The sequence below is a fragment of the Podarcis filfolensis genome (assembly GCF_964270895.1).
Source record: "Podarcis filfolensis genome assembly, chromosome: 2".
In the NCBI taxonomy this organism is placed as follows: Eukaryota; Metazoa; Chordata; class Lepidosauria; order Squamata; family Lacertidae; genus Podarcis; species Podarcis filfolensis.
The window spans coordinates 45,566,017-45,590,896 of record NC_139605.1 but is presented as its reverse complement, the minus strand read 5'-3'; the positions used below and the strand labels follow the sequence as shown (position 1 = coordinate 45,590,896).

Genomic DNA, 24,880 nt, shown 5'->3' with positions numbered 1-24,880 from the left:
TGCCTCCTTCTATTCCATCATTCACTGCAGACATGACCATTAAACAAAACCCTTGCAATGAAAAATGGTGGCCTTGAAAGTTATATAAGATACCCATTGCTCTGATAAATAGCTAGATCCTGCAAGATGCAGAACACCCACCACATTTCACTGGTGTTATTCGATTGGGCCTGGGGAGGAGACTATTCTTCAGCTTGTGGAATCAAGTAGAAAAATGCCGCCCAAAGCATACTGCCTTTGAAACGTGTTAGCTATGAAACAGTTGCCAACTTCATGGACCGGAATGCATGAATGGATTTTTTGCCTGCTTTGTTATGTTTCAGAAAGAGGAGCAAAGCAAGTGAGAGAGGAAATGCAAGGAATAACAAAAAACCTCCATAACTCACAAGCCCAGCTGAAAGTTGTGTTTAGTACTGAACTTTCTACCCAACTTAGAAAGCTAAAACATCATAGAAGCATAAAATGGTAGAGTTGGAAGGGAGCCGGAGAGGCATCTAGTCCAACCTCCTGCAGTGCAGAAGTAGCCTTGTCTCATATCAATTTGTCCACATATTAAGATTATTAAGAGGCACTCCTGAGACTTCCTGGCAGGAGCTTGTGAAAGGGCCTTTTTGGTAGTGGCTCAGAGTCCATGGCATGATCTCCCCACTGAAGGTCACCATGACTCAAGTTTACATTCTTTTAAATGCCAGATGACAACTCGCTTTTTGTCAGGCTTTTAGAGGTTGGTGGGTTAAGTCATTTTAATGATGATGCTATGTTATTAACGTAATTTATGAGAATCACATTTCATTTTTAACAAAACAAAAAAATTCCTTCCAGTAGCACCTTGTTGTTTAGTCGTTTAGTCGTGTCCGACTCTTCGTGACCCCATGGACCAGAGCATGCCAGGCACTCCTCTCTTCCACTGCCTCCCACAGTTTGGTCAAACTCATGCTGGTAGCTTCGACAACACTGTCCTGGAACAGGAACCGCCAAGCCACTCCAATATCCCTGCCAAGAAAACCCCATGGACAAAGACAACAGTAGCACCATAGAGACCAACTAAGTTTGTTATTGGTATGAGCTTTTGTGTGCATGCACACTTCTTCAGATCTGAAGAAGGTCTCTAAGGCGCTACTGGAAGGAATTTTTTTTATTTTGTTTCAACTACAGCAGACCAACACAGCTACCTACCTGTAACTAGAACTATGGAAGGCATTTTATTTTTAGTTTATTGTGTTTTCTATTACCACATTTTTTTGTAAATTGGCCTGTGAACATGTTTGGTGAAGGGAGGTAAAAAAATAACTAAGTAACTGAACACAGGTTTACACATACTTTAGTCCATTCATCATGGGAGCCAACGTTTAGGGGCTGTGGGGGCTTCTGCCTCCACAATAAAATATTTGAGGGCACCCACATAGTTCATGGTGTGAGTGCACTGCATCATGTGATAGATTATGTGGGGCAGGCCTTACCTGGGCCCAACAATATTTTATTCAAGTTGATACCCCTGGCATTCATTTTATTGTGCACTCCTAAAAGCACTTATTAGGGAGGAAGCTCCATTCAACACAGTGAGACTAACTTCTGAGTAAGTAGGTTTAGGATTATGCTGTAAATGCACCTAATTTTGTGCTGGATTTCAGCCCAAATACTTTAGTGGTGTGTTTTGTTTTGTTTTTAAAAAGGATGCACTCTACATTCCCCAAACATGTAAAATCACAAAATCATTATTTCACTGCACGTAAACATCTTTTTTCAATGCAGAGGGATTGCTTTTTTCCTTGTGTACCAAACTTTTATATGACATTGTGACATAATTTTTTTTTGTTCTCTTTTAGAGAAAGTTATAAGCAGAACTTTAGTAAACGTTAAGATATCCTACCCCTCTAACATACTGTAATGTAATCTTTTTGTTTCTTCTCCCAAACATGTACTCACAAGATACATTTGAAGGCAGGTATGAAATGAGAATTCCTGCAAAAGTGACCTTGGGGCAATGTTTTTTATCTTACTATGACAGTCACTGCCTAGAAAGATTGACTCTCTGGCATAAAGCATTGTGCTGGTTTTTAAATACTCAGTGCCAGATTTCCAACCTGGCTTCTGTTTTTGCAAGAATACTTTTCTAGCTGCCTCCAAAGGGGGAAAAAACTCCCAATAACTCTGTCCCTGTGTCTTTACAGTTATAAAATGTCATGTACACAAATTATTTACATACATATATTGATCCCAATGAAGTCAAAACAAAATTATCACTCATTTCCTGAAGAGGCAGTAGTTCATTAACCCAGTACAGATGTTCCTAATCTCTGTAAAAAAACTGATCACACACATGTTCCATCTAAGTGAGGAGCCTTACTTGGGAAGAGCAAATTCACACAATATTTTCCTTTCCCTGTCATGAACAGGAAAATGGCAACTTGTGGCTTTTCCTGTTCACAGAAGAGGACCAGTAGTCTCACACACTAAAGCTCTCACACCATGAGAGTAGATCACTCTTATGAACAGGTATTTTAAGAGAAAAGGTGCTACAGCTCCAGTAGCATCTGCATTGGCTCTCAGTTGTTTGACCATCATGTTGAAGACTCATTGACACTGTGTGGAGAAGAAAGTCTGCACGGTGCATGTTATTTGCGTGTTCAGACCCAGAGACCTCCCCCCTAAATAAACACACATTTGACTCAAATTTTAGTTTTGGTTTTTGGCAGAATTTAGGCCACAACTTTCTTGATAACAGAAAAGTGAGTGGTTGCATAGGCTCTGGTTCGACTAGCTCCCTACACCCTTGCAGGTAGCACTGACCCAGAGCTCTATCATAGTCAGCCAAGGGTGAAGACCTGAGGAAGGTGAAAAGGCTGGGAGCAGACACTATTCACTCCCCAGATGCTCCCCTGGATTCAGGCATGGGCACAACCCCTTTTCGGGGGTTGGCCAAACCAAGTTGAGTCCCTGGATTCCTTTAACGGAATACCCTTCACATAGGGATGGTGAGACTGTTCTCCCATCCCTGTCACATGAACCAGTGCCCATCCGCAACCTTACAAGTTGTGACAAATTGCTACATGGCAGGTGAAAACCCAAATGGCCACAGCCAATCAGCCAAGTGGGGAAAATTCCTGCTGTGCCCCTGTCCCAACAACAGACGACACACGACGGCATAGCAAGGTCAATCGCAAAAGGCCCTAAAGTTAGGGAGAGGTGGGCGGGTGTTCCGATGCACGAGCCGAAAGAGGAAGCTCTGGGACACGTGCATGGGTTTATATAGGTCCCTCAATCCATTTAGACTGCACCCCATTGGCCAGATTACACCCAGCAATGAGGGACCTACCAATCAGGTGTTGTGGCTATCCAATAGGCCCACCCACAACCAGGAGGTCAGTCTCCAGGTCTCTTTTAGGGAGGACACACTATATAGGAGACAGTTTTGCCATCCTGCAGCAAATTTCTGCAGTCTCATTGGATGGAGTGCCGACTGGGTCTCAGTTTTGTGATGGATACAAGACATATTTGGTTCTTCCTAATCTGTTTGTCCTTGCCCGTATTACAATGCACAAATGGAGGTAAAGTATGGGGTTCCTTAATAAAATCTATATGCCTTGCCTTGAATCTCATATCAAATTTAGCCAAATCATGCACCACTCATAGCCCTCTGAAAACGGTAGCTAAGGAGACAGTCACAAAAGATAAGGGCCTCGGTTGGCAGGTGGGTGGAGGGACTCTTTTAAAATTCTACTTCTTTTTTTAAAACTATGTTCCAAATAAGGATAGGAAACATATTGAAAGGAAGGGAAGGCAGTTGCAAGCCCATCTAAAATGAATATCAAAAGCAGTCATTAGGAATATTTCCCCTTCATATCTTTGAAAGTTCCTTTACAGTGATCCAGGACCAAATATTGCTTTACAGACAATATCAGATGAATGTTATATTGCCCTGATGTAAATGGGGATGTTAGGGGCATATCCAAAGTACAAGCATAGACTATTTTTTATTCCCAAAGAATCATGGGAATTGTAGTTTGTTGAGGTGATTATTAGAAACTCTTAATTACAATTTTCAGGATTTCCCATCAAGAAGGAATGACCGTCTTGTAGACCTGCTCTAGTTCAGTTTACTTTGGGTTTTACAAATAACTTCATTTTTGCAAAGAATTTTAGACTCAGAAGATATTGTTTTCACTAATGAACAAGTTATGATGTTGTTGGCTACTGGAAAAGAATGCGGCATGAGCACAGAGACATGAACATCCTAACCCAGCTCACTGAATCACTGAGCATCTCTGACTGAGATTCTTTCAGTATTGGCCTAAGGCTCATTTTACACTTCTGCTCATTTAAACCCCATGTCAAAGTAAAGCATGTCACAACGCAGCATCATACCTTAACGATCAGGTGCTTTCCTGAGTACACCTCAACATATGCGGAAATTCTACAGCCCCAATTAAAAATGAAAGTGCTGTATGGAGCAAGTGGCATTCTAGCTCTTTCTAGCTCAGCATCTGGTCTCTGAAATTACGTTCACTGAAGTGGTCATGCAGCCACCTTAGACTTTGGCAATGCCAGGGCTATTGGCCCAGTGGAGGTATTGAATAATATACTATTTTATTCATGGTATGCATAAGGCAGTTATGCCTTAAAACATAAAAGAAAACAAAATTTGATAACTATGACAATGGAATACAATGCAGCAGAAAACTTGTAAACTGGGGGATACTAAGGGAACCAGACAGAGGGCCTTCTCGGTGGTGGCGCCCACCCTGGGGAACGCCCTCCCATCAGATGTCAAGGAAATAAACAACTATCTGACTTTTAGAAGACATCTGAAGGCAGCCCTGTCTAGGGAAGTTTTTAATGTTTGATATCGTGTTTTAAATTCTGTTGGGAGCTGCCCAGAGTGGATGGGGAAACCCAGCAGGTGGGCAGGGTATAAATAATATAGTATTATTATTATTATTATTATTATTATTATTATTATTATTATTAACTAAAACAGTAGTAACAGGCTGAAAGGAGGTGGGAAAAGCAATACTATCATAGGCACCAACTCCCAAAATATATTGGGATGGAGCTAAGCGCCCCCCAATCTTGAGGGGCCAGACCCTGTCAGGCCTCACTATGAGCGGCCCAGTGGGCCTCCTCACAGCCATGGCGGCAGGCCGCAAAGTTGGGCGGAACCCAGCACCTATAAATCCTATTGTGGGTGTGTGGGTGTTGGGCAGGGGAGAATCCTTTCAGAACTACTGCCACATCCTAAGTTCTGATGACTAGCTAAGGGGCAGGTATAAAGTGGGACACATCTGCCTTTTCCTATTCCCCCCCCCCCAACCATCTCTGCTCATCCCATTGACTGTAATGAGAGGGAATTAACCATATCAGCAGCAGGGCTACCTGGAGGGCCTGTTTGGGGTGTGGATCCATGGCCTCCCCCGACATATCCCTGGAACATGTATTTGGGTCAATGAGACAACAATTCCTTTTATGCAGGCGTCCTTAGATATGGAATAGTGTTTCTCATACCAGTCAATCAGCTTTTGGTGGGTAAGCCAATTTTGTGAGTCATCCAAAGTGGCATGCAATTCTGCCATGCTGAGTGACAAGCACAATTATGATTTTCTTAATAAATGAGTCATTTGATCACATCATCAGTCAGGCATGCTAATAAAATTAGTTGTCCATGTCCATTCAAATTGTAATGGGATTATCATCTAGTATTCTGTTGAAAGGATTTGAGTGTATAAATTTCAAGATATAATATAAAATGGACTTTTAATGAATTGGGCCAGATCCTTGCCTGTACCAAGTTGGTATGGCTTCTTTAAAACCCACAGAGTCCTTTACAACAGGAGAACATCTAATCCATTGTTAGTTTAACGAATGTGTACTGGTCTTCTCATATATTTTGATGAACACTTTTTCCAAAAGAGCAAATTGAAAGAGTGAAGATCATTACATTACATTTCACCAGATGATGATAGGCTGTGATCCAGGATGTTGCATGGACACACAGATTTCAGTTTTAGCTATCCACGTTCTTCAATACTTGAATTCAAAGCCATCTATAGCCACAGTGCATCAGCTAAACTGGATTTGGACTCGGTCTAAAAATCTCTTTGGAGTTCAAGGACATTATGCATTATAGGAGCATTACCTTACAATCAGTGATATTCTTGCTTAGATCTTGAGCATCCTTCATTGAAACCAAATTATAGGGTTGGGTCCCAAAGAGAACCACCACCAGAAGACTAAAGCATGATTACATTCATTCTTGAATGTACTGGGACCAGCATACATCAAATATCCTTTTCTAAGTCCCATGCTGATCTCCTCGAGAACAGCTTCTGAATTATTCTGTATAACAGAGGAAGCTACCTTATTCTAGGTGGTAGCATTTGTCCATTTAGTCCATTTGCTCATCTAGTCCCTTCCAACTCTACAATTCTATATGAGTCTACTCTGAATAGTAGCTGTTCTTTGGGATCTCAGATTGGAGCCTTATTCATCATCTGCTTCCTGATCCTTTTTTAAACTGAAGTTGATGCCAGGGATTAAATGTGGGACCTTCTGCATGCAAAGCATATTCTCTACCTTTCCTGGGCAGAGCATCTCCTTTGCCCTGATACTAACCTTTCAGATGCAGATAAGATTTTAGGATTTGCTTTGCTTAGCCTGATTTTAAAAATGTGTGTATCTTGTAATCCATACTTAGATCTAGGGATGGACTTATCTGGAAGGCTTTGTTAAAAGGAATCAAACTGATGTATCTTATCAGCTATGCTCATTTTGTTTGTTTGAACTGAATTGGTTAAAAAATGTAATTTTCATAGATGGATGGGAAATGGATTTATGAATGAATACATGTGAAATGGACACCGTGAGAAATAAACTGACCCACCCATTCATATGCAATACACATTTTGATATGATCAGCAGTGTTTCAGTATTCAAAGTAGATCACTTTGCCCTCTTGTGCAACAGGGATGGTACTGAATCCCCATTCACAGTGCAGTCCTATAGATATATAATTGGAACTAAGCCCTATTGAGTTCAACAGAGGTTGCTTCCTTGCAGTCTTTCTCCAGCGTTTCCAGAAGGAGCTGACCTGATATTTCTGGATGTTCATAAGCAAGGGAGAACATAAAAGTGATGCTCTTTCCACCTTCTATGTTACCAGCAACTGATTCCCAGTAGTATATGGGTTCAGAAAAAAGGGTGTTCCATTTAAGTATCATGACTAGTAACTGTTAATAGGACTATTCTCCCTTAATTTATCCAATCCTTCTCCCTTCCCCTTTTAAAACACTTTAAGCTTCTAGAGTTTACCATTTCTAGTGAATCCTTTAATTTAATTATGTGTGTTTTCTTTTTATCTACACTGAACTTACAACTTCCATTGGGAGTATCAGAATTGTTCCAGCAACAAGAAATGAGGAACATTTCTCTCTCTTTCCTCTCTCAAATCTGCTCATATTATAAAATAGATTGAAATGAAGCCAGTAGAGCTTACTTTCAAGGAAAGATGCCTAGGAAATATGTACCATTTGTATTCAAGGTGACCTGCCTTCGACGATATATATACACACAGCTTCTATTAGCATACAGGTTATGTTGGTGCATCTTCACAAACTCAAGAGCAAAATATTATTCAATGTGATTAGGATACCTACACATTTGTTGCAGTAATAGAACAGAATAATGGTATTACAGCGATACAATGCAGTAAAATCTTTTCATTGTTGTTTGTCTGATTTCATCTTGGGTTACTTTAGAGTCTCAGTGAAATCACTGAACATTTGTGCTTCTCTGATTTGTGGCCTAATGGCTTTATTGAAAATTGGAGTGGTAGACCGCTGGTTTCCTGTAGCCTCCTGAAACAGCTAGACTAAGAAAAACAATCAATCTACACACATTAGGTAATGTTCATAGTTCTTTTTTTTAATCATAGTTAAGTGGCACTGATAAGGTCAGAACTGGAGGAACTAAAGCAATACGGCAAATGCTGAAACTGACACAAGCACACTTTTTAAATAAAAAAAAACCCTTGACTTTAATTTAGGGATGGGGAAAATTTGATTCAGTTTGCATTTAAGGATGAACATAACTAATCACAAACAATATGGGGATCAAAACACAGTCATCCTTTGAAATTTGCCCATCTCTGAATTTTGCAATGCAATTCACCAGCCAAGTAATGTGTACAAAAATGCATACCCTGGGGTAAAATGTGCATCAGAATGCATACTTCGGTAAAAAATAGCATGCAAATGTGCATTATATTAGGAGAAATTGCTTGGAAAATGTTTGTGTTAAGGGAAACTGCATATAAAAATATGTTTGTAGGAGCAACTTGCACTAAAGTGTGGATACAGTTTTATGAGGATATATTTTTACAACAAATTGGGATGGAAATGTGGAGAACTGAATTTAAGATTAGGAAAATGAGAAACTGACAGATTTGTCCATCCCTAATGTATACAAACTAGTCCACAGTTGAGCATATCAGAGGCATTGGGGCCACTTCTGTACTGGGAAGTTATCTGCAAGTCTTACAGCAATGAATGGAAGCTGCAAAAGACACCATGCTCATGTGAAACTCCTATGCATTTCAATGGAACATCTGCGAGAAAAATTGCAGATAAATTGAATCCTTCCTTTCTCAATTGCAACACACACACACACACACTTTGTGGGAGGAAATCCTCCTCATGGGCCCTTGAACCGAAGTTTACTTTCCCTTGCCAGTGCAGAATTGGGACTGCACTTTAAGACTCCCAGATGTGCATTGGCAATTGCATCTCTACCTGCCTCACACCTGACATCACATGTGGCATCAGGTGTGGGGCATGGGGGTGTGGTTTGGGAGAAATTACTTTGTGGATCAAATCTGAACCCTTGGCAGGCCAAGTAAATATGTTAAATGTTTTTAGGTATTCTAAATCTTTGTGAATGTTTTTGATGCGGGTGATGCTGTCGTCTAAACCACTGAGCCTCTTGGGCTTGCCGGTCAGAAGGTCAGCGGTTCAAATCCCCACGACTGAGTGAGCTCCCGTTGCTCTGTCTCAGCTCCTGCCAACCTAGCAGTTCGAAAGCACACCAGTGCAAGCAAATAAATAGGTACCGCTGTGGTGGAAAGGTAAATGGCGTTTCCGTGTGCTCTAGCTTACATCACGGTATTTCGTTGCACCAGAAGCAGTTTAGTCATGCTGACCACATGACCCGGAAAGCTGTCTGTGGACAAACGTCAGCTCCCTCGGCCTGAAAGCGAGATGAGCGCCACAACCCCAGAGTCACCTTTGACTGGACTTAACTGTCCAGGGGTCCTTTATCTTTACCTAAATGTTTTAGATTCCCCCCCAATGTTTTTTAAATGTTTTTATTTTTAATTGTACTGTTTTAACTTTTTGAATTGGGCTTCTTTGGGAGAAGGGCAGGATACCAATTCAATTAATAAATAAATATTTCAATTTCATGTGTGTTCATGCACCCTTCCTTCCCATGTTTACATCAGTCTGCCTAAACGAAGTCTGAATCCATACGGCCATCTGTATTTAAAAGATACATATTTAAAATGTGTATTTTATCTCATTTTTAAATGTTTTTTCATCTAAAGTACTATTATTAAAAGCATCTTGGTATATTACTGTTATCATACAGGAGTCAGAAACCTGCAGCTCTCCAGATGTTGCTGAGCTCCATTTCCCACCAGCCTTTGCAAACCTGGCCTGTTGGCAGGGATGATGGAGTCTAGCAACATCGGGAGGAGCACAGGTCCCTCCAACCTGGTTCAGTAAATTCAAAAAACTGTGAACTCCAAAGGATAATTGCATTAACTGTGTATTAGTCTGAGAGGTACAAATGAAGTCAGTTCACTTTAAAAAGGGGATCAAACAAAATTATCCTGCGACCTACAATGGGACATAAGAATGTAGCCTTGAAACACTGCTGTAGGATTCTCTTCATTATAATCAAGGAAGCACATTGAATTATGCCCAGTAGGCTAATGCAGGCACCACAACACTGGTATAATATGCTTCATGCTCTGCCGTCAATCAGTAGAGCAAGCCCAATGCTTTTTGCCATTTCAGATATGACAGAACAAGAACAAACTGATGAGCACCTCAGATCCCTTTATAATCTTCAGTGGGTTTTGGAGAACACTCTCAGTTTCTCTTGAAAGCCATCCATGTTTGAGGTTGCATAAGGGATCCTGCTTGTCCACTGATGCCATCGAGGAAGAGATCCCTTTAATTTTGACACCCTCGCCAGCTACCTAGTCTGCCTGCTGCATTGTCGCTCCAAGCATGCCTGCCTGGAGGGCCTCTGTAAGCAATGACTCAACTTTCAAACAAGCCTTCAAGGGCAGCCATCCAACTCTTCAGCGTCAGGGTAAGGCACAAACGAGGACAGTTGCCAGGTTTGAATCTGAGAAAGTGCTGCTAAGTGTTGTGAACTCGGAGGGAGTTAATGAATTGTGATCCTGGCACCTGCATGGCTTGGATGCCCAAGAACAGCCCGGGATTTTGAGTTTGAGTGTGCCAGAAGATCCCGTTCAGCAACTAAGCTGGAGACAGATGCAATAGGTTTGGAAGGTGGCATGCTGTGGAAGAGTTTAAGGTAATTCAAAAAGAGGACCCCCTGCTCATGGTCTGCATGCATAGGGGTGGTCTGCCCATAGGCGCCTGCGTGCTTGGGGTACCCTGCACTTTCACCATTTGCAAACAGGTTTTGCAACATTTTTATGTTGTTTCAAACACCAGCCAACCCTGTTTGACCAGAAGCGACATTACGACAAAAAGTGTGTGTGTGTGTGTGTACCATGGGAAGTGAAGCCTTTCTCAAACTACTTCCAAATCTCTTAGAAACTATTCCCATTTCCATCTCCAACCTCAATGAAGCTACTTCCTTCCACGCTGCCCTGGCCTCCTTCAAGAGGAAGGGTGGGATATAAATTGAATAAACAATAGTAAGTCAGAAGAGCTGCCCAGTGCATTTGCTTTCGCTTGGCCCGGATTCAACTCGAGTCAAGTCACAGGATTCCTATCCAATTTAGGTGGACTTCCAAGCAAGTGTGAGCCCGACAGACCAATCTGTGGACCTGGGTTTCCCCAGCCTCTACCTCTTCAGCAGCAGCATTCTCTGAACTCCCAGCATGTTTCGTTTCAAAACTCCCCTGAGGCAGAAGTGGCTTTTGTAGCTCAGCACAGAAAACCACTGGAAAGTCAGATCTGCAAGTGGTGTTTTTTGGATGTGTCCAAAGCAGAAATCCTATGAGAATGAGCCCTGCTGAACTGGCTGGACTGGCTTCTGAGTAAAGATGCATTGGGTAGGACCAACAGCAACGGAGGTGGGCAGTGGCATGTTGTACATTACATGCCATTCTTAAAGAGATAGGAAAGCTTACTGAGTATATATGCCTCTTCTAAAAGCATGTCTGTGAAACTGCTGAGAGGATAAACTGGGAACAGATAAGAATGGCAGAATGAATGAAGCAAGGGGAAATTTTAAGGGCCAGCAGGTACAAATACTATTTGTATGTATGACTTTGTGCACACACTTGTGTGCACCTGTGCTTGTGTGTCCCAGGCAAACTCATAGCACAGCACACTCCTAGTTCCAACAGGTCATCTTGTCAGATGTCAGTGGGTGTGAGGACAGATCTTGGGGATGGCAGACAACCTGACCTGCTCTTGAAGAGGCTCAGGTTTGCAAGGAGGAGGAGGAGGAGGAGAATGCTGTCAATTTCTTGAAAGGGCCTACTCCAGATTACCTTTAAGGTCCCTGCCAAGGGTTCCTTAAAACAGAGATCCATTCAATTGTTTATATAATCTGTTTTTACTGTTTAAAGTCCTCCATATTTTAAAGTAGGGTTGTGGTTTTTTCCTTTATTTTACTGTATTATCTTCAAGCTTTCTTTTTGTTTGTTTGTTTATTTTACAAAAAAGCTGTGTATAAATTTTATAAAATAAATGTCACTCTCTGTTTAGAACCAGTGAGCTAACCACAGACATATGAATAAGCACACGTGGTCTGAAGTACAAGGGACAATCTTCTGCCCATTGCCCCTGTGTTTTGATTTATTGGAAGCCGTCCAGTGTGGCTGGGGTAACCCAGTCAGGTGGGCAGCATACAAATAATTTGTTGTTGTTGTTAAAAAAAACCGGAAAAGGATCCGTGGACGGTTAGGTCCAGCCAAATTAGACTATAGAGTATGGTGCTCATCTCTGCATTCAGGCCGAGGGAGCCGGTGTTTGTCCGCAGACAGCTTTCCAGGTCATGTGGCCAGCATAACTAACCCGCTTATTACTATTATTCTGAAGATAATTGTCCTTAAAATATGACAATAAGGTTAGACCAACACCACTGAAGCTGAGGTGACAATGTTCTCCCTCCATTTCCCAATATTCTCCCTCCTCATATTCTGCGTATCTGCTGTTGAATAAACAACTTGAAAGTGCCTGAGTTGCAGGGATTCTGAAGATCCCACCATTCCATTGACATTTGGAGCATTTTAAGAAGAAATATCTTACTATCTGACTAAACTGAACTTGGAGGGGGAAAGCATCAGGACATCAGCCAATGTAGTGATTAAAGCAGGCTTCCTCAACCTCGGCCCTCCAGATGTTTTTGGGACTACAACTCCCATGATCCCTCGCTAACAGGACCAGTGGTCAGGGATGATGGGAACTGTAGTCCCAAAACATCTGGAGGGCTGAGTTTGCCTATGCCTGGATTGAAGTGTTGGAGAAGGGCCTGGGATACCTGGGTTCAAATCCCCACTTAGCCATGAATCTCACCGGGCAACCTTTACGCCAGTCACTGCCTCTCAGCCTAACTTATCTCACAAGGTTGTTCTGAGGATGAAATGGGGAGCGGGGAGGACCATGTGTACCCCGCTGAGGTCCTTGGAGGAAAAGGTAGACTATAAATGTTCAAGGTTGCTCTCTCGACTGCATTGGCTTTGATTCACAGCTAAACACTGGTGGATTAAGATTAAATGGGGTTGGATAACCACTCCTGACAAATAAAGAGTCCGGATGCCCCTTGAGCATACCAGCCTCCTCATTCACAAGCCCCTTAGGCTGCCGCAGGACTCTGTCAATGCTCTTTCTCCTCAAGAATCTTTGCACTTTGACTGGCTCCATTCCAGCAATCCATAGGTCCGGAGTCATAGGTGCCCGCATGCCGCCTCTGAAAGCGGAATTTGTGTCATTATGTGCTACAGTTTTGATGGCAGATTAAAAGTACCTCACAATCACAGGCCTGGAACTCTGCCCTTAATATGTCTCATTGTGTTCAGAAATGGCTTGGTACTACAGACTAAACGCTGAAAGTTTCATCCAGAGCGAAGCCATCATGAAATCACATTTTTCACAAGACTAAACTGTGTGGGTGGTGGCTATAAAATTTCTATAAAAGCAAAGTCAATATTTAACCATGTGCTTATAGGGGCTCCCAGTCAATATCGTTGGGCTTGCTGTCTATTACACTTACGTGAGAGAAAAGTGGATGAAAATCATGGGTAGCAAGATAGTTATTACATTGCACATTTGGAGAGAAAGCAACACAACTTCTGACAAATAACTCCTTACCTCAGATGCACCCCAAGGGAGCTTTGTTATACAAGCACAAAAATAAGATAACATATTAATAATGTTAATTTGTTTTTGTTTTTATTGTTAATTGTTGTGGAAGACATTCAGTTTGTATTATTTATTTCCCCGATTTTGATTACTCATTTATCCAAACACGATAGCACCAAGGCACATCCTTATATACCATATGTGTGCATTTGATAAGTGAATTGCTAGGACATTTTTGAGTAAATAAACTAACAATGAATAAAACAGCTGAATTTCAAATGCAACGCAAAAGTGATTGACCACAGTCCAAAACAAACTGCTATTATCCATGGCGCAATAATCAAACAATAAAACACAGATACCCCACATCTGAGAGCTCAGCATGGAATGTATATATCATTCCGATCTAGTTCACATTTCTGGATAGCTCAGTCGGTAGAGCATGAGATTCTTTATCTCGGGGTCGTGGGTTCAAGCCCCACATTGGGAACAAAGTTCCCTGCATTGCAGGGGGTAGGACTAGATGACCCTCATGGTCCCTTCCAACTCTACAATTCTATGATTCTATATGTAAAAATCAGTAAGAAAAAAACCATAACTGCAGGGAAACTGATGTAATCAATCATCAATGACGATATTATTATTGTCGTTCATTGATTAAAAACAATGACAGTGGCTCTGTGTTTTTTAAGCCACACACTATGGTTCCCAAATTGTGGTTATCTAGGGTCTTCCTCTTTATTCCAAGCCTAAATATAACAGTGAAGCTCTAATAATCTGACCTGAACCTAGTTTTGACACCTTGGAAACATAACCCCTTCCAGATACAGTGAGCCCACATACCATGTTTCCACCATAGCTGTGAACTTTTCCCTCTTCTTGTGAGGAATCCTATTCGGAATAAGGGAATTTCTCTTTAAAAAAGGGAAACATTGACAGCTATGGTTTCCACAGCTCATTAGTAGGTCCAGACTGCTGAACCATGGTTCAGGAATCACTGCCACAGAAGACACCATTCCTAGTCACCATCAAATGCTAATCTAAAAGACTTCTGAGCTGGAAGAATAGGAACAGATGTCTTTGTAAACCCAGAAAAGTAGAATAGTTAAGAAGCTAAGTGAGCTTCTCAGATGTGTAGGACCTGTCTTAGACCACACTACTGTACAATGTGCTAATTAGACCAAAATCAGTTCTGCCAAGACAATCCACACTTTTGCCACTCTATAACCACCTTGCCTCCGACTAAAACAAGTTGTTTTAAAAAGTGTCAAAAAGCAGTTACTGTAATCCATTTTACATGATCATGGGGTTTAGAGCATTTCCATACCTCATTCTTAAACCAGTTTTGGTAATGCAAATGTAAAAGCTGTATTGGCTAGAATGAACGTTTGATTTTAAAAGAGTTATCCCCCACATTTCATCAACATTCTCCCATATACAGTAGTGCATGGGAGGTTCTCTGACAGGTCATGTGCAAGAGTGTTTTCTTGCGTTTTCACATCCAGAGCTTACACCTTTCCTACCGCCACCTTAAACTGCTCTGAAACATGATTGTAAAACCTAGACACACACTGGAAACCACCTCAGCTTTTAAAAATGGCTTTCCATCCCACAAGCACCATATTTGCACATTGCACAATAAACTGTGAAACAGACTTAAGAGCATATTCTTGTGCTATGGGTTGAAAGGCCTAAATAGCATGTTGTTGGGCATCTTAACTCAGAAGCCCCACTGAGTCCAGGGAAATCTATTCCCTAGTAATTGGGTTTAGACTTGAAACCCAATCCTAAACAAATCTGGATTTCAATTAGACATTTCTTAGGAAGTGTATTGAGGGTTGCAGCCTTACAGTAGAAACAGTTGTGGTATGCGTGGGGGTTGGGGGGGGGCGTGGATAACATAAAAACATAACGAAAGCCCCACTCAATCAGGCCAGAGTTTTATATAATCCAACAACCACAGACAGACAGTGGGATGAGGTGCTATTACTCACCTGACCTCCAGTAGGTCACTTGCTGCTGCTTACTGGGAGTTAGAGCGGGAGGGGCGAGGCGGCAGGGAGTTTGGTGCAGTGAAAATGCACCAATAGGAGGGCTGGATTGGCTCTGCTGCTCCATTTGCACCCTGCTGACCTCACCACTGCCTTGCCCTCTACCACCCAGTAAACAGCAATGATGCAGCTGACTAGAGGTCAAGTATTTGGCATTGCCCCACCATGCAATCCACTGCTGTCTGACATCCTGTTCTCACTGTGGCCAACCAAAGGCATATGAGAAGCCTTCAAGCAGCAGTGGTGGACCTTGGGGTCTCAAGATTTCAGCAGCGCCAAAATTCAGTGCCCCTCCCCGCCTCTCATGCTCCATTCTAAATCATAGTTGTGGCATCCCCTGGGGCGCCCCAGAAGCTCCACATCCGGTGCAAGCAAACCGGCCGCGTTCCCCTAAATCCACCTCTGCAAGCAGGACCTGAGTGCAACAGCACCCTCTCTCCCCACTTGTGATTTGCAGCAACTGGTAGGCAGAGGCATACTGCCTCCCACAGGGGAGTAGGCCTGTGAGTGGAGTAACGGCTATATACCTAGTGAGGATGAGTATACATCAGGGCTTTGCATATCCCTGCTGAAGCCAGTTCTCCTAAGCAGCCTCCTGCAGATGCCATCACACCCTTTGCCTATCACACACACACATTTCTTTTGGTAACTCTTCGGTGGACTCGAGGCTCCACCTTGCCACAGCTTTTATAGTAAAGCGGTAACATACCCACTTTCAGCTCTTTTCCAAAGACCGTCCTTTCGCCTAGGGCAGAGCAATTCCACCGTCCATTGCGAAACTGAAACTGGCACTCGTTGATGCCCATTTGGGAGCCTTCTCCGATCACTATGATGGCATCAGGCCTGCTCTGGCAGATCGCCCTCTGTCGAGGAGCTAGGCCCGGGATCTTGTTGCAGATGATGCTGGCCCCCAGAGCCACGACGGAAGAGAAGCCCCTAGGACGAGAAAAAAGAGAGAGAAGGTAGAGGCTGGAAGGAGCTCGGCAGCAGCACCAGGTCTGGGTCACAGTCGATCGTTTAAACACGCCTTCTGGAGGAGCTAGATGTGGCAGGTCTTTCCAGCTTCTAAGTACTACGTGGATGCCTTTAAAGCCCTCTTCAGCCCCTGGTCTGCCCTTCGAAACGTGGCAGCAGCTGATGCTACACAGTGTTAACTTTTCACCAAGCTAAGCGCTTAGCAGTTTGTTTAGTACGATTCCCTCTCCTTCCGCCTCCAGCCCCCCAAAAACCAACACATACACACACGGGTTAAGTAAGGGGCGTCGAACCAGAGCGAACGTGCCCGTCTCCCTTTTCTCTCTCCCAGGCATTTTCACGTAGCATTTTCGCTCCAACCCTTCCGGGTGCTGTTTGCTAATGTCAACTGGCAGGTTGCGGCACATACTCGAGCAGAACCGAAAACATCATTTTGCTCAACCAGCCCGTGGCCAAGACAAGCCCGACGCGGCTCGGCTTGCCTTGCCCGCCCCAGCAGTCCCCCGGGGAGCCTGCGGGTGAAAAGAGTCAAAGGAGCGATTTGGGTCAATAATTAGATCGAGATCTCGGGAGATAAGAGTGTTAAACAGGGATAAGGAGGAGCACGTGGGCTTTTCCCAGAGCGCAATCCAACTTCCTGATATATAAATTAAAGCGCACAGACTCGGGATCAAGAAGCTTTCACCGTTTGAAACGGTGCGTTTCTGTCTAGAAACTAAGCTCCCCACCCGAGCGGCCTTGCTCGCACACGCCTTCCAACATCATCTCGCAAAGTGCCCGTGAGCGCTGCGTTGGGGAGCCTGGTCGTGTGTAGCTTGGCGCGCGCACGCGCGCACTCACGTGCAGTTAGACACTCACGGGTATAAAGCACCTACTAGTTTCCAAGCAGGGCCAAACCTACCTGAGAATCCAGTAATGGGCTAACTCTCACCAGCTCATAAGCCAGATCTGAACTGTACGTCATTTCCGTGGTTCTTTGAATACAAATACCATATCTCAGGCGCGCTGTCCGGATTGGGGGAACGCGACTGCCCTGCGTCAACCTGCGCGCTAAGAGCCCTCATCATTCGGAAGCAAGTTCCGATGTAATGAATGAGACCCGTCTGCAGGTCCGTCTGCTTAGGATCGCGCGTCCTCCTAGACATCACTTTCTGCGCGGTACCAAGCGGCGGGCTGCAGCAGCGCCGACTTTTTGCGCTGACGGTGGTGTTGACGGAGGAGTTGGGGTGTCTGCGATCCCACAGGCCAGTGGTCCCGAGATAGGGCTGAACAAAGAGTTTGTGCGACCGGAGTTTGTCCTGGGCCGGAGGGATTTAGGAGCTCAAGGGAATCCCAAAACGCGGACGAAGTTCACAAACTTAGCTCCGGAACTTGTCTTCCAGCCCTGGAAGATATTGTGCTGCCGAGCATGTGCAGAGCGCGTTTGCTTCCTTTCCCCACGTAACCCATCGATCCGGGATCAGGCGGAGGTTTTGAACCCAGCCAACTCACCCTAGCCCTCACCCCAAATATAAACACTTTAAATAAATTTGCTCTGGGTCTGCCCAAGAAAAGAGGGAGGCTGAAGCAGGTAGCGCGCGCTCTCTCTCTCTGCCTGTCTCGCCTGAGCTCATTCAAGCGCTCCTCGCCGCGCATTAGAAAGCAAAGCCTGGATGGATTTCAGCGGGCAGCGGAGATCCAGCCCTCGGCAGCAGCGGAGATCTCCCCGCCGCCTCTTGCCATTCTGGTCATGCCTCTCGCACATCCACAGCAAGTGTTTTCTCTCTCCCCAACACGCCCCCCCCCCCCGCGAGCCACACACTTAGAATATAATGTGGGAACAACAGCAGCAGAAATCATATTCTTACCCTGGCTTTAAATAAAAGGGAAGAACCGCTTGCAGACTCAACTCCCCCCCACCCCCGCCAGTTGAATGCTAACAGGTCCGGGCAGGTTTGGCACGATGTGTTTGCGTTTAAGGGGGGGGGGGAGAGACGGGGGGCGGCGACTTACCCAATTTTGATATAGACAATCCCTAGGCTCAGAAAGATGTGGAATATCCAGCGCCTGGTTTTCCTGTTCATATTCCTCGTTGGTTGTTGGGTTTCAGATCAACATGCGAAATTATGTCTTTTTTTTCTTATTATAATAATAATAATAAAAGCAGCAGCAGCAGCAGCAGTAGTAATAGTAGTAGTAATTCCTCCCTCACACTCTTTGCGCGCTGGTTAACTTCTCGGTGCCTCAGACAGTGCAACGCCAGGTCAAAGTAGTGCAGACAAAACAGTCCAGCCCTCCTGAGATCGGAGCCACCCGGAGCGAGCGGTGGGTGTTTGTAAATCCCAAGAGACAATCACCATCGCCCTCTCCGCTGGGTCTCTCTCTCTCTCTCTCTCTCTCTCTCTCTCTCTCTCTCACTCTCTCTCTCTCCCTTCACTCCTTCTCTATCCCGGATTTGTATGCCTGTCACACGTAACACTTTAGAGCGCGCTGGGGGAAGAGAAGAAGGGGAGAGGTGGGGGGAGAGAACACCCCACACCACATGTATAGGCTCCAATAATCTCTCTCCCTCTCGCAGCGCGCAGCAGCTCTGGAGGATTTCCCCTCAGGTTCAATGTTACTATCTCTCTCTCTCTCTCTCTCTCTCTCTCTCTCTCTCTCTTCTTCAGCCTACTTGGGCGTGTTCTCCAAAGGAGGGAGTAGTCCAGCCCGGGTGGGGGTGGGAAGGGAAAGAAGTGTACGGTTTGGGATGGGGACGAAACGGGACGGCGGGAGGAGGGGGTGGGAATAAAGAATCGCACGCAGAAAGAGATCACCTGTTTGCCAAAAGAGAGGAGGAGGAGGAGAAGAAATCCCTCCAGGAGCTGACTGGCTTCTCCCCCACCCCGCTGATAGAAGGAGGGTTTACAGCAGGCAAACCTCCCGCGATTTGAATGGCAGTCCGGAGCGCAGGATCAATTCCTGATCAATTCCCACTTGGTTCGATTGGGAAGGCTCCCTTGACGGAGAGGCTCGCCAGGGCAGCCGCCGCCTCTTATTCGGTTCCCTTGCCTCCCTGTTCTGACGCTCCGCTTCCCTCGTTGCTCCTGTTTTTCCTCTCTGCCCGTTCAGGTCGGCGTGTGTGGTTTTTTTCCGCCTCCCCCGTCCCCAAACCTGATCGATGATTTCGCGCGCTGTCAGGGAGGGAGCGGAGCGGAACTTTCCTGCTGGCGCGCGTGGGGAGGGGTCGTTCGCGCAGGAGCGCGCTTGGCCCGCAGCACACACCTCGGCGTCCCACACCTGTCTAGCCCAAAGCAGGTCCCGCGCAGTTCCCAGGTCAAGGGGGGCGGAGGGGGCAGGATCGGAGCCTACGTTCCCCTTGGGTCTGACAGGGTGCTTGACATACCGATCCCTAAATAAGACTCACAGAATCACAGAGTAGGAAGGGACCCTGAGGATCATCTAGTCCAACCCCCTGCAACGCAGGAATATGCAACTGTCCCTTGCGGGGATCGAACCTGCAACCACAGTGTTATCAGTGCCACGCTCTAGCCAACTGAGCTATTCAGCTAATTCCCCTCTTATTCTCCAGAGGGCTTTTCTGAGGTGCCTACCCAACTTCCTTTCCTTCCATCCAGCCCCCCCCCCCCGGCGTGTTTGTTTTGTGTCTGCCTCGGGATGAGCCGACTGCCCCAGACGCAGAAGCCACCACCCTCGCCTCTCCGCCCCAGCAGGAGCAACATCTCCCAGCTAAACGGGATACCGAGAAGGGAGGGAGGGAGGGGACGCTCCATCGGCGGCAGGGGCAGCAAGAGGCTGCCGAGGAAATAGATCTCTGTTTTGTTCAGCACCAGTAGCGAAAGCCTCGAGCCCAGGACAATTTAGATCCTATCGGCCGCTATTGACGGCGAGGCTAGACTCTCAGACAGCAGCCCCCGAAAGAAAAAGACCATTGTTGCCTCGCCACTTTTGCCTATATGCTTGGCTTGCCTTCCACCCCGCGCCCCTCCCCGCTCGCGCCGCCACTTCTTTCGGATCGATTTATTCCGGGACGAAAGAGGGGCGGGGGAGGCCGAGCTGCTCACCCCGTGCTCAGGCAGGTGCCCTGCAGCTTCAAGGAGGGGGGGGGGCGTTGTGTGTGGCAAGGCCCGGGGGAGGCAAGCGGGGGGGGGGGAATTGTTGCTGGGTGCTTTTAAGTTGCTTGGTTGTTTCATCCTCCACCTCTCCCCTTCCCAGTCGGGAGAAAGTGCCGAGCGAAGGTCTGGAGGGAGAGACGATTCCGAGCGAGGGCACCTTCTCCTCTGGATTCCATGTGCTGCGGGATCTCTCCTCCTCCTCCAACCTGGATCTTGCCCCTCTGCCTCGCCCCCCACCCATGGCCTGGCAGCCTTCGTCAAGTTGGTGCCTTGAGCACCTGCCTCGTGGGATTCCCCCCTTACACACACGCCAGCTTTGTTGCAGAGGGCTTTTGTGTGATCCTAACAGCGGGACTTGACACTGCCGGGGGGCCGCGGGTGGGGTGACGGCTTTATTATGATCCCCTTATCACACTCGCACAAGGGAGGACTCGTCCACTGATAACAGCAGGGGTGGGGTGGCGGTGCTGGAAACGGCGCAGCAGCAGCAGCAGCTTTGGGTTTCAATAATAATCATCATCGTGATGGTGCCGGTGATACTAGAACAATCATAATAAACGTAAAAGGCATGAAAAAAAGAGCGCTGCTGCTGTTGTCTCATGTGCCCTGCACAAACAGGTGATCCGAAATATCACTTAGCACATTTGACAGAGTTATGAGTAGAAAAGCAATTTGCAAATACTTCTAATTCCACTGATCTGACAAAACGCCCGAGCGCGGTGCTGTATCCCTCGAGGGCAATACGAGCTGTTTACTACAGTAGAAATCCACATTCCAAAACCGGAGGCTTATGAAACGGCAGGTCGGTCCCCCGCCCGCCCCGCCCCGCGCTCCCGTCTCCTCGGAAAGGAGCCACCTCCTTCCGAGGGGGACAGTGGGCGCTCGTCCCACGTGCATTAAACGCTGTCCAATATATATTTATATATCTTATGCGCGCGGGAGGGTATAAATTTATTCTACCCCCTCCCCCTCTCCCAATACAAATTTATTTCAGGCGACAATCCAAACCCCACATTTTGCCGGAGAGTGTGAGGTGTGGGGCGATCACGCCTTCCGAAGAGAAATCCCACGTGGGATTAAAACAAAACAAAAACTGGCCAGGTAGTCCAGGAAGGGGCAGATCAGGCGCCCGAAAGTTTGCTCTGTTTTCTTTGTCAATGCGCCATCTAGTGGTAGGCGAGATCCACGGCAGTAAACGGGGGATGAACTAATAATGGTCGAATTGACCTTTGGGTGAACGCCGTCATCACAGAAAAGAGGGTGGATTGGTTGGTGGATGAGCTCATGCCTCGAATTATAAACCCTTAGCACGTAGAACTCTGGTTTTTTGTGCCTGTTTTGGGAAACATTTAATTATCTGTTTCGAGCCATGGTTAATAGAAAGGTAAACTAGATAGCAGTAGTAATAATAATAATAATAATTTATTAATTATACACCGTCCATCTGGCTGTTGTCCTTCCTCTCCCTCCCCCCACCCCCAGTTAAAAGCTCACTTGAAGAGGATTTTTAAAAGCTGTAGTTTACACAGAAGGAAGCAGAAAAGTAACCGGAGGGAAGATAGTCTGCTTAAGACAAGGGCAGAAAATGCTTAAATATAACATGGGAAATACTAGGCTAGATAGCAGAGCTGGGAGGGGGAGGTCCGGGTGGATAATGAAGTAAAACGTGATCTTGCGGTCCAAAAAGCTAATGGAGCCACCATTTTAGGTTGCATCAATGGAAGGGTTGTTTCCACAGCCTGCGAAGCAGCGATGCAATAAGGTAATTTTAGACTCTGGACTTAATGGTCTTTGGAGGGGGCTCTTTAGGTGGTAGTATTACGCCACTTAGTTCCAGATGTAGTAAGGCAGGCCTGCTGCATTTCGGGGCCCTCCTGCTCAGTCTGTGAATGGGGCTCTGTGCGCCTGCCCCAAAGTCTGGCCCCGATGACTCCGCTCTTGGGAGGTTGTAGCACTGCTCTGCTTAGCACCGTGGAGAAGGGGGGTGGGAATCCCGCTTTGAGTTATGTGTTCATCTCTGGGCATCATAGTCCAAAAAGGATGTTGCCTTGTTGGAAAGGATTCAAGAGAGAATTAGGAGGACACAAAGCATTTTGGAATTCAAATGGCACCCTCAAAGGAAACTGCTTTATACTGAGTAGAATCATTGGCCCATCTTCTAGCTCAATGTTGTCATAACCACCAGTGTTTTTCAGAGTTCCAGACAAGAGCCTTTTTTTGTCCAGCCCTACCTGAATTAAACATGCATACAAACCTAAGACAAGCCCTGTCAATTCATGCTACTGGCCCCTCTAGTTCACACAGCCGCCACCCAGATGCTGATGGGAAGCCTGCAAGCTGGACTTGAGCACAAAGCTTTGCCGCTGGGCTATGCCCTTCCAGAAGCATGTGTTCATTTCAAGGGCACTTGCACCAGAGAACTTCCTGGTCAGTATTGCCCAAGGCCCCAATATCTGGAAATCTAATAACGACTTAGAATCATAATCGTGTAACAGTGGAAGAGGATGCAATCATCATCATCATCGTTTATTATCTATACCCCGCCCATCTGGCTGGGTTTCCCCAACCACTCTCGGCAGCTCCCAACAGAGGACTAAAAACAGAATAAAACTTCAAACATTAAAAACTTCCCTAAATAGGGCTGCCTTCAGATGTCTTCTAAAAGTCAGATTTATTTATTTCCTTGACATCTGATGGAAGGGCATTCCACAGGGCAGGTGCCACTACCGAGAAGGCCCTCTGCCTGGTTCCCTGTAACCTCACTTCTCGCAAGGAGGGAACCGCCAGAAGGTCCTCAGAGCTGGACCTCAGGCTGGACGATGGGGGTGGAGAAGCTCCTTCAGGTATACTGAGCCAAGGCCATTTAGGGTGTTAAAGGTCAGCACCAACATTTTGCATTGTGCTCAAAAATGTACTGGGAGCCAATGCTGGTCTTTCGGGACTGCTGCTATATAGTCTTGGTGCCCACTCCCAGTCATACTGTCAGAGGCTTCAGGTTCTTACAGTGGTGCAAATCTCACTGTGTCTGATCCAGTTCAAAGTTAAACACATATTTAACCCATGGAAATCACAAGGACTTAAAACTCAGCTGGGGAACCTGTGGCCCTTAAGATGCTGCCAGACTACAACTCCCATTATTCCTGACTATCGGCCACGCTGACTGGGGCTGATGGGATTTGGAGCCCAGCAGCCTCCAAATGACCATATGCTTCCCATCCCTGCCATGGTGGTGGTCTTGTACCTATTTATGGCGGGGGGTGGGGAGCATTTGCTGAGAGAAAATTTTGAAGATCAGGTTGTTAGGAAATTTTGCTCAAGACCACTGAAAGAGCCAGCAATGTAGAACACAAGGGCAATTCATTTGTTTTGCCCTCCCATATGTTTATTCGTCTTAAAAAGCAGATGGGCTGCAAAGGAGAGCAACAGTTTCTTCCTAATGTGAGATATTCATTCTCACCAGATGCTAACCGGAGAAGGCTGCCTTTCCATCTCTTTATTTAGCAGCAGCAATCTTCTCCTGAACAAAGATAGCAGGCTGAAGCTACACCCAAAAAGCCATTTGTCATTTGTTTCCACATTTGTATTCCTATTGTTAATTGTCTATCAGGGTTGTCTTTGCAGCAAGGCTGGGCAACAGTTTAGTGCCCGGTTAGGTCAGCATCGAATGATGCGGTTTAATTATGAGTTATATATTGGAAGATACAAAAGAGGTCTCCGCAAAGTCCACTTCAGAACCGGAAAACTAGCCTGCAAGAGACGGTCTGCCGCTCCACTTTCACTGAGAGTCAGTTTTGCTTTCAGTGTCAAGATTCAAATCCACTGGTAGCACGAAGCAAGGAAACTTACACAATGCCTCCACACACAATGGTTGGCTCTGGTCAGGGTTATTAATGTCTCATTTTTCATATGTATAAAGGGTTACTCAAGCAATAGCAACAACACCAACCCCCTCCGCCCCGTCCCAAAACAAGGCTTCAGCAACGCTAGCCTCTCGCAATTTGAATTCAAATGTTAAAAGCCCATTTTGTAACTAGATCCTAGACATACATGCCATCAATAGCCCTCCCTTTTATCAAGCTAATCATAGCTGCTCTGTTTTGTTGTCAAAACACCTCAACAGCCACCCTTGAAAGTCTTTTCAATGGCAGGATTTGAGAAGATATCAGTGTTTGAACCATTTCACCACTAACACCTATCT

General features: G+C 45.6%; 1 protein-coding gene across 5 annotated transcripts in view; it reads right to left on the bottom strand.

The window, feature by feature from the left end:
• The window catches only part of WNT7A (Wnt family member 7A), a 51,502-nt gene extending 31,741 nt beyond the window's left edge, over positions 1 to 19,761 (bottom strand). The window contains exons 1-3 of one of the 5 annotated variants that reach the window (XM_083603096.1): positions 19,005 to 19,761; positions 18,581 to 18,968; positions 16,323 to 16,549 (exon numbers count right to left, since the gene is read on the bottom strand). In XM_083603096.1, the coding sequence (XP_083459222.1) occupies positions 16,323 to 16,549; positions 18,581 to 18,651 (298 nt within the window). In that variant the 5' untranslated portion in view covers positions 18,652 to 18,968; positions 19,005 to 19,761. Of the gene's footprint in view, positions 1 to 16,322; positions 16,550 to 16,852; positions 17,011 to 17,489; positions 18,309 to 18,580; positions 18,969 to 19,004 lie in introns of those variants that run through there. The other 4 variants (XM_083603097.1, XM_083603094.1, XM_083603095.1 and 1 more) reach the window with 4 other exon arrangements.
• Between the last annotated feature and the right edge of the window lie 5,119 nt (positions 19,762 to 24,880).